The 19872-nt window shown below is 28.5% G+C and overlaps 2 protein-coding genes and 1 long non-coding RNA gene across 7 annotated transcripts in view; 2 read left to right on the forward strand and 1 right to left on the reverse strand.

Annotated features, from left to right (window-relative positions):
- LOC143239945 (degenerin mec-4-like) overlaps nucleotides 1–16347 on the forward strand; it is a 62397-nt gene extending 46050 nt beyond the window's left edge. Inside the window, exons 2-7 of the mRNA XM_076481619.1 lie at nucleotides 8616–8736; nucleotides 9387–9446; nucleotides 10546–10635; nucleotides 12177–12291; nucleotides 13639–13711; nucleotides 16188–16347. Of these exons, the coding sequence (XP_076337734.1) occupies nucleotides 8635–8736; nucleotides 9387–9446; nucleotides 10546–10635; nucleotides 12177–12291; nucleotides 13639–13711; nucleotides 16188–16347 (600 nt within the window). The 5' untranslated portion in view covers nucleotides 8616–8634. The remainder of the gene's footprint in view (nucleotides 1–8615; nucleotides 8737–9386; nucleotides 9447–10545; nucleotides 10636–12176; nucleotides 12292–13638; nucleotides 13712–16187) is intronic.
- The window catches only part of LOC143238277 (uncharacterized), a 341463-nt gene that overhangs the window by 225851 nt on the left and 95740 nt on the right, over nucleotides 1–19872 (forward strand). The gene's annotated exons all lie outside the window — the stretch shown is intronic.
- The window catches only part of LOC143238278 (uncharacterized), a 312759-nt gene that overhangs the window by 139833 nt on the left and 153054 nt on the right, over nucleotides 1–19872 (reverse strand). The gene's annotated exons all lie outside the window — the stretch shown is intronic.

Consider the following 19872-nt stretch of genomic DNA (forward strand, 5'->3'; position numbering starts at 1 on the left):
GTTTCTATTTTAACAACAGATTTTATTGTAGAAGATAATTACTGTAGTAAATGTTTCTATTTTAACAACAGATTTTATTGTAGAAGATAATTACTGTAGTAAATGTTTCTATTTTAACAACAGATTTTATTGTAGAAGATAATTACTGTAGTAAATGTTTCTATTTTAACAACAGATTTTATTGTAGAAGATAATTACTGTAGTAAATGTTTCTATTTTAACAACAGATTTTATTGTAGAAGATAATTACTGTAGTAAATGTTTCTATTTTAACAACAGATTTTATTGTAGAAGATAATTACTGTAGTAAATGTTTCTATTTTAACAACAGATTTTATTGTAGAAGATAATTACTGTAGTAAATGTTTCTATTTTAACAACAGATTTTATTGTAGAAGATAATTACTGTAGTAAATGTTTCTATTTTAACAACAGATTTTATTGTAGAAGATAATTACTGTAGTAAATGTTTCTATTTTAACAACAGATTTTATTGTAGAAGATAATTACTGTAGTAAATGTTTCTATTTTAACAACAGATTTTATTGTAGAAGATAATTACTGTAGTAAATGTTTCTATTTTAACAACAGATTTTATTGTAGAAGATAATTACTGTAGTAAATGTTTCTATTTTAACAACAGATTTTATTGTAGAAGATAATTACTGTAGTAAATGTTTCTATTTTAACAACAGATTTTATTGTAGAAGATAATTACTGTAGTAAATGTTTCTATTTTAACAACAGATTTTATTGTAGAAGATAATTACTGTAGTAAATGTTTCTATTTTAACAACAGATTTTATTGTAGAAGATAATTACTGTAGTAAATGTTTCTATTTTAACAACAGATTTTATTGTAGAAGATAATTACTGTAGTAAATGTTTCTATTTTAACAACAGATTTTATTGTAGAAGATAATTACTGTAGTAAATGTTTCTATTTTAACAACAGATTTTATTGTAGAAGATAATTACTGTAGTAAATGTTTCTATTTTAACAACAGATTTTATTGTAGAAGATAATTACTGTAGTAAATGTTTCTATTTTAACAACAGATTTTATTGTAGAAGATAATTACTGTAGTAAATGTTTCTATTTTAACAACAGATTTTATTGTAGAAGATAATTACTGTAGTAAATGTTTCTATTTTAACAACAGATTTTATTGTAGAAGATAATTACTGTAGTAAATGTTTCTATTTTAACAACAGATTTTATTGTAGAAGATAATTACTGTAGTAAATGTTTCTATTTTAACAACAGATTTTATTGTAGAAGATAATTACTGTAGTAAATGTTTCTATTTTAACAACAGATTTTATTGTAGAAGATAATTACTGTAGTAAATGTTTCTATTTTAACAACAGATTTTATTGTAGAAGATAATTACTGTAGTAAATGTTTCTATTTTAACAACAGATTTTATTGTAGAAGATAATTACTGTAGTAAATGTTTCTATTTTAACAACAGATTTTATTGTAGAAGATAATTACTGTAGTAAATGTTTCTATTTTAACAACAGATTTTATTGTAGAAGATAATTACTGTAGTAAATGTTTCTATTTTAACAACAGATTTTATTGTAGAAGATAATTACTGTAGTAAATGTTTCTATTTTAACAACAGATTTTATTGTAGAAGATAATTACTGTAGTAAATGTTTCTATTTTAACAACAGATTTTATTGTAGAAGATAATTACTGTAGTAAATGTTTCTATTTTAACAACAGATTTTATTGTAGAAGATAATTACTGTAGTAAATGTTTCTATTTTAACAACAGATTTTATTGTAGAAGATAATTACTGTAGTAAATGTTTCTATTTTAACAACAGATTTTATTGTAGAAGATAATTACTGTAGTAAATGTTTCTATTTTAACAACAGATTTTATTGTAGAAGATAATTACTGTAGTAAATGTTTCTATTTTAACAACAGATTTTATTGTAGAAGATAATTACTGTAGTAAATGTTTCTATTTTAACAACAGATTTTATTGTAGAAGATAATTACTGTAGTAAATGTTTCTATTTTAACAACAGATTTTATTGTAGAAGATAATTACTGTAGTAAATGTTTCTATTTTAACAACAGATTTTATTGTAGAAGATAATTACTGTAGTAAATGTTTCTATTTTAACAACAGATTTTATTGTAGAAGATAATTACTGTAGTAAATGTTTCTATTTTAACAACAGATTTTATTGTAGAAGATAATTACTGTAGTAAATGTTTCTATTTTAACAACAGATTTTATTGTAGAAGATAATTACTGTAGTAAATGTTTCTATTTTAACAACAGATTTTATTGTAGAAGATAATTACTGTAGTAAATGTTTCTATTTTAACAACAGATTTTATTGTAGAAGATAATTACTGTAGTAAATGTTTCTATTTTAACAACAGATTTTATTGTAGAAGATAATTACTGTAGTAAATGTTTCTATTTTAACAACAGATTTTATTGTAGAAGATAATTACTGTAGTAAATGTTTCTATTTTAACAACAGATTTTATTGTAGAAGATAATTACTGTAGTAAATGTTTCTATTTTAACAACAGATTTTATTGTAGAAGATAATTACTGTAGTAAATGTTTCTATTTTAACAACAGATTTTATTGTAGAAGATAATTACTGTAGTAAATGTTTCTATTTTAACAACAGATTTTATTGTAGAAGATAATTACTGTAGTAAATGTTTCTATTTTAACAACAGATTTTATTGTAGAAGATAATTACTGTAGTAAATGTTTCTATTTTAACAACAGATTTTATTGTAGAAGATAATTACTGTAGTAAATGTTTCTATTTTAACAACAGATTTTATTGTAGAAGATAATTACTGTAGTAAATGTTTCTATTTTAACAACAGATTTTATTGTAGAAGATAATTACTGTAGTAAATGTTTCTATTTTAACAACAGATTTTATTGTAGAAGATAATTACTGTAGTAAATGTTTCTATTTTAACAACAGATTTTATTGTAGAAGATAATTACTGTAGTAAATGTTTCTATTTTAACAACAGATTTTATTGTAGAAGATAATTACTGTAGTAAATGTTTCTATTTTAACAACAGATTTTATTGTAGAAGATAATTACTGTAGTAAATGTTTCTATTTTAACAACAGATTTTATTGTAGAAGATAATTACTGTAGTAAATGTTTCTATTTTAACAACAGATTTTATTGTAGAAGATAATTACTGTAGTAAATGTTTCTATTTTAACAACAGATTTTATTGTAGAAGATAATTACTGTAGTAAATGTTTCTATTTTAACAACAGATTTTATTGTAGAAGATAATTACTGTAGTAAATGTTTCTATTTTAACAACAGATTTTATTGTAGAAGATAATTACTGTAGTAAATGTTTCTATTTTAACAACAGATTTTATTGTAGAAGATAATTACTGTAGTAAATGTTTCTATTTTAACAACAGATTTTATTGTAGAAGATAATTACTGTAGTAAATGTTTCTATTTTAACAACAGATTTTATTGTAGAAGATAATTACTGTAGTAAATGTTTCTATTTTAACAACAGATTTTATTGTAGAAGATAATTACTGTAGTAAATGTTTCTATTTTAACAACAGATTTTATTGTAGAAGATAATTACTGTAGTAAATGTTTCTATTTTAACAACAGATTTTATTGTAGAAGATAATTACTGTAGTAAATGTTTCTATTTTAACAACAGATTTTATTGTAGAAGATAATTACTGTAGTAAATGTTTCTATTTTAACAACAGATTTTATTGTAGAAGATAATTACTGTAGTAAATGTTTCTATTTTAACAACAGATTTTATTGTAGAAGATAATTACTGTAGTAAATGTTTCTATTTTAACAACAGATTTTATTGTAGAAGATAATTACTGTAGTAAATGTTTCTATTTTAACAACAGATTTTATTGTAGAAGATAATTACTGTAGTAAATGTTTCTATTTTAACAACAGATTTTATTGTAGAAGATAATTACTGTAGTAAATGTTTCTATTTTAACAACAGATTTTATTGTAGAAGATAATTACTGTAGTAAATGTTTCTATTTTAACAACAGATTTTATTGTAGAAGATAATTACTGTAGTAAATGTTTCTATTTTAACAACAGATTTTATTGTAGAAGATAATTACTGTAGTAAATGTTTCTATTTTAACAACAGATTTTATTGTAGAAGATAATTACTGTAGTAAATGTTTCTATTTTAACAACAGATTTTATTGTAGAAGATAATTACTGTAGTAAATGTTTCTATTTTAACAACAGATTTTATTGTAGAAGATAATTACTGTAGTAAATGTTTCTATTTTAACAACAGATTTTATTGTAGAAGATAATTACTGTAGTAAATGTTTCTATTTTAACAACAGATTTTATTGTAGAAGATAATTATTGTAGTAAATGTTTCTATTTTAACAACAGATTTTATTGTAGAAGATAATTACTGTAGTAAATGTTTCTATTTTAACAACAGATTTTATTGTAGAAGATAATTACTGTAGTAAATGTTTCTATTTTAACAACAGATTTTATTGTAGAAGATAATTACTGTAGTAAATGTTTCTATTTTAACAACAGATTTTATTGTAGAAGATAATTACTGTAGTAAATGTTTCTATTTTAACAACAGATTTTATTGTAGAAGATAATTACTGTAGTAAATGTTTCTATTTTAACAACAGATTTTATTGTAGAAGATAATTACTGTAGTAAATGTTTCTATTTTAACAACAGATTTTATTGTAGAAGATAATTACTGTAGTAAATGTTTCTATTTTAACAACAGATTTTATTGTAGAAGATAATTACTGTAGTAAATGTTTCTATTTTAACAACAGATTTTATTGTAGAAGATAATTACTGTAGTAAATGTTTCTATTTTAACAACAGATTTTATTGTAGAAGATAATTACTGTAGTAAATGTTTCTATTTTAACAACAGATTTTATTGTAGAAGATAATTACTGTAGTAAATGTTTCTATTTTAACAACAGATTTTATTGTAGAAGATAATTACTGTAGTAAATGTTTCTATTTTAACAACAGATTTTATTGTAGAAGATAATTACTGTAGTAAATGTTTCTATTTTAACAACAGATTTTATTGTAGAAGATAATTACTGTAGTAAATGTTTCTATTTTAACAACAGATTTTATTGTAGAAGATAATTACTGTAGTAAATGTTTCTATTTTAACAACAGATTTTATTGTAGAAGATAATTACTGTAGTAAATGTTTCTATTTTAACAACAGATTTTATTGTAGAAGATAATTACTGTAGTAAATGTTTCTATTTTAACAACAGATTTTATTGTAGAAGATAATTACTGTAGTAAATGTTTCTATTTTAACAACAGATTTTATTGTAGAAGATAATTACTGTAGTAAATGTTTCTATTTTAACAACAGATTTTATTGTAGAAGATAATTACTGTAGTAAATGTTTCTATTTTAACAACAGATTTTATTGTAGAAGATAATTACTGTAGTAAATGTTTCTATTTTAACAACAGATTTTATTGTAGAAGATAATTACTGTAGTAAATGTTTCTATTTTAACAACAGATTTTATTGTAGAAGATAATTACTGTAGTAAATGTTTCTATTTTAACAACAGATTTTATTGTAGAAGATAATTACTGTAGTAAATGTTTCTATTTTAACAACAGATTTTATTGTAGAAGATAATTACTGTAGTAAATGTTTCTATTTTAACAACAGATTTTATTGTAGAAGATAATTACTGTAGTAAATGTTTCTATTTTAACAACAGATTTTATTGTAGAAGATAATTACTGTAGTAAATGTTTCTATTTTAACAACAGATTTTATTGTAGAAGATAATTACTGTAGTAAATGTTTCTATTTTAACAACAGATTTTATTGTAGAAGATAATTACTGTAGTAAATGTTTCTATTTTAACAACAGATTTTATTGTAGAAGATAATTACTGTAGTAAATGTTTCTATTTTAACAACAGATTTTATTGTAGAAGATAATTACTGTAGTAAATGTTTCTATTTTAACAACAGATTTTATTGTAGAAGATAATTACTGTAGTAAATGTTTCTATTTTAACAACAGATTTTATTGTAGAAGATAATTACTGTAGTAAATGTTTCTATTTTAACAACAGATTTTATTGTAGAAGATAATTACTGTAGTAAATGTTTCTATTTTAACAACAGATTTTATTGTAGAAGATAATTACTGTAGTAAATGTTTCTATTTTAACAACAGATTTTATTGTAGAAGATAATTACTGTAGTAAATGTTTCTATTTTAACAACAGATTTTATTGTAGAAGATAATTACTGTAGTAAATGTTTCTATTTTAACAACAGATTTTATTGTAGAAGATAATTACTGTAGTAAATGTTTCTATTTTAACAACAGATTTTATTGTAGAAGATAATTACTGTAGTAAATGTTTCTATTTTAACAACAGATTTTATTGTAGAAGATAATTACTGTAGTAAATGTTTCTATTTTAACAACAGATTTTATTGTAGAAGATAATTACTGTAGTAAATGTTTCTATTTTAACAACAGATTTTATTGTAGAAGATAATTACTGTAGTAAATGTTTCTATTTTAACAACAGATTTTATTGTAGAAGATAATTACTGTAGTAAATGTTTCTATTTTAACAACAGATTTTATTGTAGAAGATAATTACTGTAGTAAATGTTTCTATTTTAACAACAGATTTTATTGTAGAAGATAATTACTGTAGTAAATGTTTCTATTTTAACAACAGATTTTATTGTAGAAGATAATTACTGTAGTAAATGTTTCTATTTTAACAACAGATTTTATTGTAGAAGATAATTACTGTAGTAAATGTTTCTATTTTAACAACAGATTTTATTGTAGAAGATAATTACTGTAGTAAATGTTTCTATTTTAACAACAGATTTTATTGTAGAAGATAATTACTGTAGTAAATGTTTCTATTTTAACAACAGATTTTATTGTAGAAGATAATTACTGTAGTAAATGTTTCTATTTTAACAACAGATTTTATTGTAGAAGATAATTACTGTAGTAAATGTTTCTATTTTAACAACAGATTTTATTGTAGAAGATAATTACTGTAGTAAATGTTTCTATTTTAACAACAGATTTTATTGTAGAAGATAATTACTGTAGTAAATGTTTCTATTTTAACAACAGATTTTATTATTCTTAGTTAAAAGAGTAACACAATAGTTGACAGTGGTTATTAATGACTAGCTTCCTTCCCTCTAGTCTTACAGTGCTAAATTAGAAACGTCTAGGTAAGATGTTTTGTACAATAGTTTACAAAATAACATTAAAACCTACATGACATTTTAATCATTCAGTTTCATTTCTATTTCTTTACCATTCCCTTCATGAAGGTGTATAAAAGTAGTTCTTGAGGCAGCTTACCGATTTACGTCACTATTGTTTGACGTCGGCTTCACGTATTTTGCTCGCGAGTTCCGCGTTCGTTTGAAGCCTTATTCGAGGTAATAACAGGTAGTAAAATCGGAATGACTACCAAACTAGAGTCTTTTAGGCAATTGTTTATATCACTTTAAAATATATCTAAGAAGTCTACCTTGGCTCTACTCTCCCTGATGAGAGAAAACACGTGGACTCAAGAAATTAATTTAACACAAATATGAGACACTCAAACTCTTTCGAAAGATGGGCCTGAAGAAGAAAGGTCCATCTTTCAAACGCGCCTGGGTTATGGAGCATCGTATTGTTAGGTTACTCTATCAAATTTTCTCGAATCTGTTTGGTTCACTCAGTTACAACATAAACACGTCTGTTCAAAATGACAAAATTGTAGTTTTAGAAGAGAAGCCAACTGAAAAGACTGAGATAATACTGAACATATTTGAGTTATATATAACACTGTTTGGCAATATAATTCTTAATAACAGGGTTTGTGTCTTTTAAAAAAGTCACTTTGGGTCATCTGCGCTAATCGAACGTAGAGCTCACTAAATTATCTAGTTGGTTATCTGTGTTGTGCCTACTGCGAGTATCGGAACCCGGTTTTCAGTGATTTGAGTCCTCAGACAAACATCTAACCTAACGAAGAGTTCAAATACGAACGTCCGTAAATTTACCACTAACAAACTAGGTTAGAAAAATAAAAATAACTCATCGACTAAGGTTTTATTAACTTTTTGTATACAGAGATACCTCCCAAAAATAATGGAAAAATATCAGGCTAACAAAACTTCTACATGGGCAGCATCTGTCAGGTTATAACATGTAACTAACGTATATCAGTCAAACAATTAGAACATGCAATTAATGAGCGCCGGTCAAACTATTGGAACATGCTTTTATTTTCACCAGTGAAAACATTAGAAGCGATTTTCTTTTCAAGTTGTCACTCAACTGGAATGTACTTTGTGGGAGATGAGTTCGTATTTTGTTTTTTTAATTGTATTCTGATTACCTGATGGGAATCAATTCGTATCTTATTTGTGTAATGGGGAATTAACTGTATTCTATTTTTTCTGATAAAGGTCAACAAGTGATCATAAGTTTAATTCAACAGTTAACAGATATCTTCGCCACCAGTTAAACTTAAGTTTATGTTTGATCCCAGACTCCGTAAGTCAGCTCTGATGCTACAGCAACACGTCAACCCAAATGAAGACCTATACAATCTCCTGTTGGTAGCTGGAATTCTTTCAGTGCGTTATTCGAAGCCGATTATTTTCTTTCCAGTAAGTCTGTTAAGATAAATATACATGTATTTGAAGTGATATCTAGACAGGGGGAAAGGTTTACCAAGGTGTGTATTCATGAAATACATATGAATTGTTAACGTACTGGTCCTTCAGAGATTTTTTAAGATAGCCAATATGTAAAACAATATATTTTTTATTTAAAAGTTTTGATATTCAAAGTGATAAAGCTGTCATTTTCAAAATTAGCAAAACGAATTACGACTAATAAGTAAATATTGTATTAAATATCATTCTTCAATACCAGTATCTTCTGTTTGTGACCAATATGGTACTGTGAAAAAAAAATTGTTTTTGTTTTGTTGTGAATGCTAGAAATGATGAAGGCTTTTGTAGATAACGTAAAAAAGTCAAGTGGTTAACTAAACATTTTACACTTCGTATAATTTGTTAAAGAAATTTGTGCATGTTTTACCCACGTTCCAAATTGATTTCGCTGGAAACAGAGTAAATTACGAAAGATATTTGCATAGCCTTCGTTTAATACGTTACTATACAATGTTCCTTTATCTGAGTTTTTGCTGGGTCTAACATTGGAGTTGAACTTAGAACGAGATGAATATCTTGATAAAATAACATCTACAGTTGGTGCTCGTGTTGTCGTCCATGATTCTCGTATTATTCCACAGCCTGAGAGCGAGGGTATTGACATTAGTCCTGGATTACAAACGTCAGTAATGGTTTCCAAAGTAAGTTTTAAAGTACTCTATGAATAAACAATACTTAAATTAAGAATCACATTTTTTGTAATTTATCAAACTATTTTTTTTCATATTTTTAGATCATAGATTAAAAGTAGAAAATTCTGCGATGTATGTTCTTATTATTTAGTTTTAAAACTAAAATTATTTTCGCCTAAAACTTGTCCGTGTGCTTATATTATATTATTCATACATTTCGAATGTTCAGAAATAATCTCTTCAAATGAAATATTCTTAAACACTAAAAAAAAAAACAACATCCATAAAATCAGGAATATTAAATATTAACTCTTTTAAAAAATTCAATTGGCTGACTTTATAAATGTTATTTTAGTGCCTCGACGACTATTATGTCTGTTTCAGCTTGCTTGACATTACACAATTGTTAGGCCTAATTATTTCATAGCTTCGCTATCTTTTAGCTATTAAAAATTTACTGTGACATTACAGAATTTGAGCTGCATATAAAGTAGAATTGTAAACTGAGTTTTGTCTACTGATATTTTTATTCCAACTGAGGAATTATGGTGATGTAGGAAGAGCCTCTTGGGCATCGACATGTGGCAGAAAAAAAGAAGATGGATTTAAAATATGTGTTTTTCTTTTGTCGCAACTATATGCTGATTTAAAATTCGTTAAGGGTACTAATTAAGGGGAATATAAAAACAACAACGAATCCCTTACCTCTATTGTGATTTTTCTATCACTATTATTAAGCCTATTCCATTCATGAGTGGAAAGTGCATATTCATAATATAATATGAAACCGGCCTTAGTAAGATGAAAGCCCATCATGAGGGTAATCAGAACACACAAGTTTCAATCTTATATAGCTCCCTCCGAAAGTTTTACAATTAAGAATTATATTCGGCAGCTAACTGTTATTTTAAATAATTACGTAAACAAAATAAGAAAATCTCCTGAGGGGATAGCGGACACACCAAAGCAGCCGCTCATTTTATCTGACTTCTGCCCACGAATTTCTGCGCAGAGGGGACATTTGACTTTGATATCGCACTATTTGCATTTAATTGTAAAACAACAAGGTGAAAGAGTATAAGCCAACTCTGTTTATTTACTATTCCAGGTAACTTTCGAACGTCTGTCTCCTCCTTATAAAGACAGGTGTCGTAACTACCATAAAGATGAGTCGCACGGACCGGCCACTCGACATTTGGTATTGAAAATTTGATGTTTTCGTGTTGGAACAAAGAGTTTTTGCACATCGTGTTGATATTATATAACAATCTAAACCAGAGGGCTCGATCCCTCACGATGGACACAAAAGATTCCGTATTGTAGATTTCCTCTAAGAAACAAAGAAACTAACAAATAATAATATATTATGATTATCAGAACTGGTTTATCATTATATCAAACTATAATACAAATATCAGGACCAATTTATCGGTATATAACTACATTATAATTAATTATTAGGACTAGTTTATCAGTACATAATACTACATTATAACTGTTAGGACCAATTTATCAGTATATAATACCACATTATAATAATTATCAAAAGCAGTTTATCAGTATATCATACTACATTATAAAGTATATATCATACTACATTACAATTATCAGTACCAGTTTATCAGTATATCATACTACATTATAAAGTATATATCATACTACATTATGATTATCAGTACCGGTTTATCAGTATATCATACTACATTATAAAGTATATATCAGACTACATTATGATTATCAGGACCAGTTTATCAGTATATCATACTACATTATAAAGTATATATCAGACTACATTATGATTATCAGTACCAGTTTATCAGTATATCATACTACATTATAATTAATTATCAGGACCAGTTCATCAGTATATCAAACTACATTATGATTATCAGGACCAATTTATCGGTATATAATACTATATCATAATTAATTATTAGGACCAGTTTATCAGTATATAATACTATATTATAATTAATTATCAGAACCAGTTTATCGGCATTTTATTGTACCTTAGAATTATCAGGACCAGTTTATCAGTATACAATACCACATTATAATTAATTATCAAAAGCAGTTTATCAGTATATCAAACTACATTATATTTATTAGTACTAGTTTATCAGTATATCAAACTACATTATATTTATCAGGACCAGTTTATCAGTATACAATACCACATTATAATTAATTATCAAAAGCAGTTTATCAGTATATCAAACTACATTATATTTATTAGTACTAAACCTAATTACTAGTGTACTGTAATTTGGGTACTGTAAATGTAATAGTACTACATTATAACTGTAGGGGCAATTTACCAGTATATCACTCTTCATTATAATTAATTATCAGGACCAGTTCATCAGTATATGAAACTACATTATAATTATTAGGACCAGTTTATCAATATATCAAACTACCATATAATTATCAGGACCAGTTTATCAGTATATAATATTACATTTTAATTAATTATCAAGACAAATGTATGAGCATAAAATACTGCATTATAACTGTCAAGACCAATTTATCAATTTATAATACTATATTATAGCTGTCAGGACCAATTTATCAGTGTATCATTCTACATTATAATTATCAGAACCAGTTTATCAGTATATAGTACTACATTATAATTACTTATCAGAACCAGTTAATGAAGGTCACTAGGTACATTTTTTATTATATTGTTTTCATTATTTACACAGTTGACTAACATTTATATTTACTTTTTAATAGGATTGTTTCTTCGATTGTTTACAAGACCTTAGTTTAAGACTATGTAACTGTACTGATCCATCAATGAAACTAAGAGAAGGTTTTGAAATATGTTCACTAGAATCGGATGCTCACGGTAAGTGTTGAACTACTGCCTATTTTAGAATTTTTGTCTAAAGTTACACAAAGGGCTGTAGTACCAATAGTATGACAACTAGTGAGCAATATAATAGCTAGTCAACAGTGTCACAACTTATCAATAGAACATTAGCTTGGCAATAGTATGATGGCTCGAAAACCATATCCACCGATAACGTACGGGATAACGTATTTTGAAAGTAGGTATGTTATCATTACATATCTATTCACTGCAACTAAAGAAATCCTCTTTTGGGTGTCAGCGGAAAGCTGAAAGACTTACAATGCTAAAATCGAGAGTTTCATTCCCTGCTGTGGTGGAAGTGCAGATAGCTCATTGTTCAAGAACCGTATGTTATATGAACATTAATACAGGCAGTATTTAAACAATAAACACAACTGTAATACAATAATGTAAAGTTTGATACCTCAGAAGTAAAATATCCGAACATTAAAGTCTAATAGAGAAAACTCTTTTATACACCAACTGGGTAAAGTAAAAAAACCAAGAAAAACTGAACACTACATCTATGTTTTATTAGCCCAGTTAGATGATGTGTTATTTAATCTACCAGTTCAAAATTAAGGGTTGCCAGTTCAGACACCTCTTGTGTAGCTTTGCAAGAACATTTATAATATAACGTGTAAAATGCACATGAATTAACTTGTTGCTGGTAAGAAGGTACAGACTTACCTGATTGTGACATGTCTCTTTCTTTCCTTTGCTGGAAAGTAAAATAGATGTGTAACATATTAGAATAAATAAAAAAAAAAGTATAAACTATTATTAATCTTAGATCAAGTTGAGAAGTTAGAAATGGTGTAAAAATGTAATAAGAGTTTGAGGTTTGTCACACGAGCTAATGTAATCATTCTAACGTAAAACGTGTGTTTGAGTTGAATAATAAGTGAGTGTAGATATTTCTGAATAACGTAAACTAAAACTTAACTAAATGGAATGTTGAAAAATAAGTTAATAAGGAAAACTTAATTAACTATACGATTAAGATATTTTTGTTAATTGTTTGTTTGTTTAAAATTAAGCACAAAACTACATAATGGGGTATCTGTGCTCTGCCCACCACGGGCATCAAAACCCGGTTTTTTAGCACTGTGACTTCGCAGACATGCCACTGTGCCACTAGAGGGCTGTTGTTAACACATGCAGTTGAGATTATAATATTAAAGTTACACTACAAAAAACATGGTTGAAAATAGCTTAGTCTGACTGAACAGTACAAACATTAAGGCGTTCTCTATTAGTATACTAATTCACGCTATTGTTATCGTGATTGTAACATTTGTACCACTGCGTGATGTCTTTTTTGTTTGTTTTTTACTGTAGTTTGCTGTTTGGACGACGTTTTGGGGGGTGTGAAGAACAGGACACTAAAATGTGACTGTCCACTTTCTTGCAGGTAAAGTAAGAAAATGGTTTCACAGATTTTGTTATTAAAATATTATTATTATTTTACAGAAACTAAAACGTGTTAATTGATATATTAAATGTGTTTGATGGAAGTAGAGAACGATTAATGTGAAAACGTGCCACATTATGACTTATAGCACAATATTCCTCCTGAGTTTACGACTCTTGGGAACGTAATACATTTACATCTGGACGAGTTATTGTAACGTATGAGCTTTAAGAAGTATTGTCGTGTGATATTGACGAGTTATTGTCACGTATGAGCTTTAAGAATTATTTTCGTGTGATACTGACGAGTTATTGTCACGTATGAGCTTTAAGAAGTATTGTCATGTGTGATATTGATATGTTATTGTTACGCATGAGTTTTATGAAATATTGTCGTGTGATGTTGATGAGTTATTGTTACGTATGAGCTTTATGAAGCATTGTTGTGTGATATTGAGAGTTATTGTTACGTATGAGCTTTATGAAGTATTGTCGTGTGTGATATTGGTTAAGTATTGTTACATGTATGTGCAACAATCTAGACGAGATACTGCTTTGTGTAGTATTGATAAATTAAGTTTTGTTGTGTGCGATCTGGGTGAGGTATGTGTGGCACATACTGAAACACTGACTTTGTGTAATTAAAATAACGAGAAGTGAAAAAAAACACACACCCAAATTATTGAACTCTAAAGACGATAGGCATGACTAGGTGACTAAGGTACTTGATTCATAGTCCGAAGGATGCGGGTTTGAATCCACGTCACACCAAACTTGCTCGCTCTTTTAACCGTGGGGGCGTTCTAATTTTACAGTCAATCCCACTATTCGTTGGTAAAAGAGTAACCCAAAAGTTGGCGGTAGGTGACGATGACTAACTGCCTTCCTTCTAGTCTTACACTGCTAAATTAGGGACGGCTAGAGCAGATAATCCCTCGTGTAGCTTTGTGCGAATTTCAAAACAAAACTAAAGAAAAGTGTTTCGGGTGAAAAATTTACACCTACAAACAACAAAAAACCGTGTTGTTTTTCATCCATTCAATGAGAACTCAGAGTTGTATTTTAGAATTAATTTGGAAGTCCATTCACTTGTTTCTGTTCTGTGGACTTTGTACACGTGGTGTAAATCTTTCTATGATATTTTTATTAAAATACGGAATGTTCTAAAATAAGATTGTCTGACATTTCTGGATGCATTTTAAAAGTTTTATTTAAATTTTTTGTTAAACGTTTGTTAAAGATTTAAATGTCCCGTGGAATACACTATTTATTGTTACAGCGACACCTACACTAAACATTTTATCATTATTTACCATTAATGATAATATTGCAGTAGTCAAGGTAATTTAAATATAATTTTTAAAATATATATTTTTAGTTGATTTGACATATTTATAGGTAACACACAAAATACATAAGTTACGTCTTTAGACAATACACATTTGCGTAAATACAAAATATATGTTACATCTTTAATCAATACACATCTCTATTATTTCAAGGAATATCTTTTTACGCCTGTGTACTTTTACAGAATTAAAATAATTTCTCAACTCTTGAATTGTACTTCGGCCCGGCATGGCCAAGCGTGTTAAGGCGTGCGATTCGTAATCTGAGGGTCGCGAGTTCGCATCCCCGTCGCGCCAAACATGTTCGCCTTTTCAGCCGTGGGGGCGTTATAATGTGACGGTCAATCCCACTATTCGTTGGTAAAAGAGTAGCCCAAGAGTTAGCGGTGGGTGGTGATGACTAGCTGCCTTCCTTCTAGTCTTACACTGCTAAATTAGGAACGGCTAGCACAGATAGCCCTCGAGTAGCTTTGTGCGAAATTCAAAAAAACAAACAAACAAACTTTGCTGCGTGATATCAGTTAATATTAGTTAATATCTATGTTCTCCATTCACTCACACAAAACTGAGAGGTAAAATAAATAAATGAAAACAGATTTATCTGTCGTTCATCTGTTCCTGTTCTTATGGTAATGAATCTTTATATAAGTTGACTCAAAGAATCACAGAATCAGTTTCCATTATAGAGCATTAGATGTTATACAATCCGTAAACCCGTAGCTTAGTGAACGGAGCCAACAAAACTGTATTAGTAACCAGCAGTACAGTGAACGTAACTGACAAACCTGTATAAGCAACCAGTAATACAGTGAATGTAGCCAATAAACCTGTGTTAGTTTAATGTGGTATATAATCAGTGATGACGTTGTTCGCTCCTATACATAAAAATTTTCTCAACCCAAACCAGCCGTTTTTACATATATAACGTAGCATATAGATTGTTGAAGGAACTCCAATTTATTAATTGTACTGTTTGTTGGTAGTGAACTAGATCGGCTGTTGGTCAAAAATATTTCTTTGTTTAAGCGCAAAGGTGCAAAATGGGCTACTTACTGTTGGGATCGAACCCAGGATTTTAACATTATTATATGGAACATGTACATTAATCACTATATATATTCTTTTCAGAAAGTCTACGTTTGATATGACCTTGTCGTCATCAATGTTGTTGAACAAGCAGGACGAGTCAGAGTTTACTGAACCTTCACAGGAAACAGTCCAAAGCAACTCAGGTTCGAGACGTGTAAGTGAATCCACATGTTTTGGTATCTGTCTGTGTCTGTGTTAATCACAAATGTAATTTTTACTTCGGGCGTTTGAACCTTTCTGGAATTTCAAAAGACACTAGGATGTTTTCGGTAAAGTTTAAAAAAAACTGACTAATATAAATTAATTCCTTAAACACACGTTTTAATACGATAACAATAATACGTTTACCCGTACAGAAGGTGAACATCATTGTAGATGGTGTGCATGTCATAGTTTGTGTGTGTTTTAAGGACTTTTGTGAGATACACTGTGGAACGTTAAGTTAGCTCAGTTTTTATACTTATTAATACAGGACGACCATTCGTGGTTTCTGTCCCGTTGCCCCGCTATACTGTAACCAGTAGAGGAATGGTGGTCAAATACAATTGTTCGGTCAGACATGAATATTTCATGGTTTGAAGTTACTGATGACCACGCATATAGTCCTTGTGAACTTTGAAAGGATGTTCTGAAACAAACAGACTAACACTCCTTTCTCATCATCTGTATCTAATACGTTCAGGTGTTTTTACGATGAACTGAACTTTTAATCTGCAACATGAAAGAAACTTTGTAAGCACATGGGTTAAATGACTAAGTTAGAAAACCCCCTGGTGTCTGGATAGAGAGGAAAGCTAGCAATAAACAAGCAACATACGCCGCCACAAGTTTTATCCAGTTCTTTTAACTGAGTAACAAGACTAGCTGCCACTTTTATAACGCATTCATATTTAAAGTTGTGTGATCTTATCATCTTTCGAACCCCAGGTCCTTATATCATGGTATGTTGACCATTGAGTCACGACAGACTCTTTAACGGAGAATCTCTTTCACGTGCTTTTGTTCGACCAATATCACAGGCCTGCGAATTTAAACTTCATAAAAATTGTTTTTGTTTTAATAACGGATTTTCCTTTATTTAGCTACGTAGATTTTTTAAAATAATATCCTTGTTTTTTTCTATCATGTAAGGATTTTTTTCTACAAATCGAGAAGAAATAAAACTTACTTGAAACAAATTATTATTTTGTTTACCACAATGAACATTTGTTATTATTTTGTTTATTAACAAAAATACAAACAAACTAAAGAAAATGGAAAAACATTGATGTCAAACAAATATGTTTCTTCATTTATTCTGAATTGTGTACGAACTCTACATCTTCTGGTCTCAGAAGTTCGCGTTGTGGTTTTTCTTTTATATATTGTGTCCGGACCATCTCGTTTAAATGACCAATAGTAATTAGCCATCATGCTGATGTTCCATCTTTCCGGTTACCTCCTCTCCATCTCCCTGATGCTTTCATGAAACCTTTCCCTTTGTTCTTCACTGATGGCACTAAAGAAAAATTAATGTCAAAGTGCATCTCTAAACAAATTCTGCGACCTGTTAACCGTTTATATACTAAGGGTGTGTTTCTGTTGGATTGTAAAACGACCGATGAGACTTTCACCTGGCGATTTATCTAAAGAAACCTGTTTGGTTTGTTTTAAATTTCACGCAAAGCAACACGAGGGCTATCTGTGCTAGTCGTCTTTACTTTAGCAGTGTAAGACTAGAGGGAAGGCAACTAGTCATCACCATTCTCCGCCAATTTTTAGACTACTCTTTTACCAACGAATAGTAGGATTGACCGTCACATTATAACACCCCACGGCGGATAGGGAGAACAAATTGGTGTGACGGGGATTCGAACCTGCAACCCTCGGGTTACGAGTCGAGTGTCTTAACCACCTGGCCAAAGAAATGTGTACGTAGCCAGTGGTTGTCAATATTTTAAGCATAACAAAATATGACGCAATTTCAATGAAAATGATTCACTTACGGAAAAATACATGTTATGATAGTAAAAATATATAAGTGACGAAGAAAAATGGATATGATTTTCGAATTCAGCGTACAGGAAATATCATAGTACATGTAAACCTGTCAAGAGAATAAAACCATCACAAGCCTGTGTATTTAATAAAAATACACATTATTTAATCATTTCGAATATATTTAAAGACAGTTTTAATAAAAGTTTAGGTGATTAATCTATTGTAAGTAGCAATTAACGTAAGTGAGAAAAACAATGCCGCTCATATTTATCCATTGTTAGTAGAGTCATTACCATGTTATTATTTACTGAAAATATTACAAACGTTCATTTACTTTAACGTGCTTCAAACGTTTGTGATTTTTCTAATATGAACAGACTTGGATATATTTAATTACATTTAATACTTTAGATATTAAAAACCCTACGTGTACGCTATGCTTCTTTATTTAATATTTATCATAATGCTTGCATGATGTTACGTATCGCCATCTATGTCATAATTCTGTCATAACTCAATATTTCTGTTTTGGTGAGTTCATCTGATAACGTGCGCTTCTTGTCGAATCTGTAATTTCACTAAATTTCAGTCTACTGGGTAATTTTTTGATAAGCATGAACCTGTTGATGTTTCTTGTCAATAACACTCGAGTGTTCGTGGAAAATTAACTACCTGAAAGTTCCTACTTTAACTGCGGAAACAGCTCGATGTGTTATTCAATGAAAAAAAAAACACAAGAGGGATTTCTGCAAAGAAAATTGCTGTACATATATCTGTTTAATATATAGTAAGGATGCATATTATGTTTCTATTTCAAATAATATATAAAGATTGTGACGATTTGGATAAAAACTATACAAGAAAATCCATCCATATGTATGGCTACCTAAATATAAGTAAATTATTTAGGTACATAATTAATTTTCATATACATTAACCTGTTGACTGCCATGTATTTAAGCTGCTACAATTAAACTCTAATGCTTCTTCATTTTGTAACTTTTTTGTGACGCCATTGTGGATCGAAAGTGAAACAATTTCTAAGTAGGTCAAATGCATGTATGGTGCTGACATCTAGCGTTGAATTTAGGCGTTATTGAGAACGAATTAACTCGTCCGTGGCACTGTGTTACCGATCGGCTTGGACGAGTTATCTCGTCTACGGCACTGAACAATTTAATGTGAACTAATTGAAATGCCTATTTTAGCTTTTTCTCCTTACTTTTTGTTATCTTCGGTCTCTAAGTTTAACAGGTTGTTACGTTAAATTACTGTCTCAACTAAAACTTGTTTGAGAAATTATATTAAAAAGATGCAACGAACTACAAGACTCGTGAGTAATTACATATGTATATAAACATTTACCTTTTGGTTGTATTTAACTAAAATTTTGGACGCTAGTATTTGGTTATTGTACTGAAATAAACGTTCATCGTTTTTAGTGAGAACTTCGCCAAACGTCGTGTGTTCTACAAAACGTTAGATCACATAATTTATAGGCAGCAGCCTAAGTATCAGGTAAGAACTATTGGTTCTAATTTCTTGAATATTTGTTTTCTAATGAAAACAACCAGAATGTTTCTGTAACTCATTAGTTTCGGGTGTTTAATAATAAGCGAAACATGAAACATGAAATTATATTTATACGACTTGGTCTTACGCTACATATTATGAATTACAAATGTCAATATTGTACGTGCTATATTGATTAATTAGAAATCTCAATATTGTATGTGACATTTGA

Source organism: Tachypleus tridentatus, chromosome 13 (assembly GCF_004210375.1).
Source record: "Tachypleus tridentatus isolate NWPU-2018 chromosome 13, ASM421037v1, whole genome shotgun sequence".
NCBI classification, from domain to species: Eukaryota; Metazoa; Arthropoda; class Merostomata; order Xiphosura; family Limulidae; genus Tachypleus; species Tachypleus tridentatus.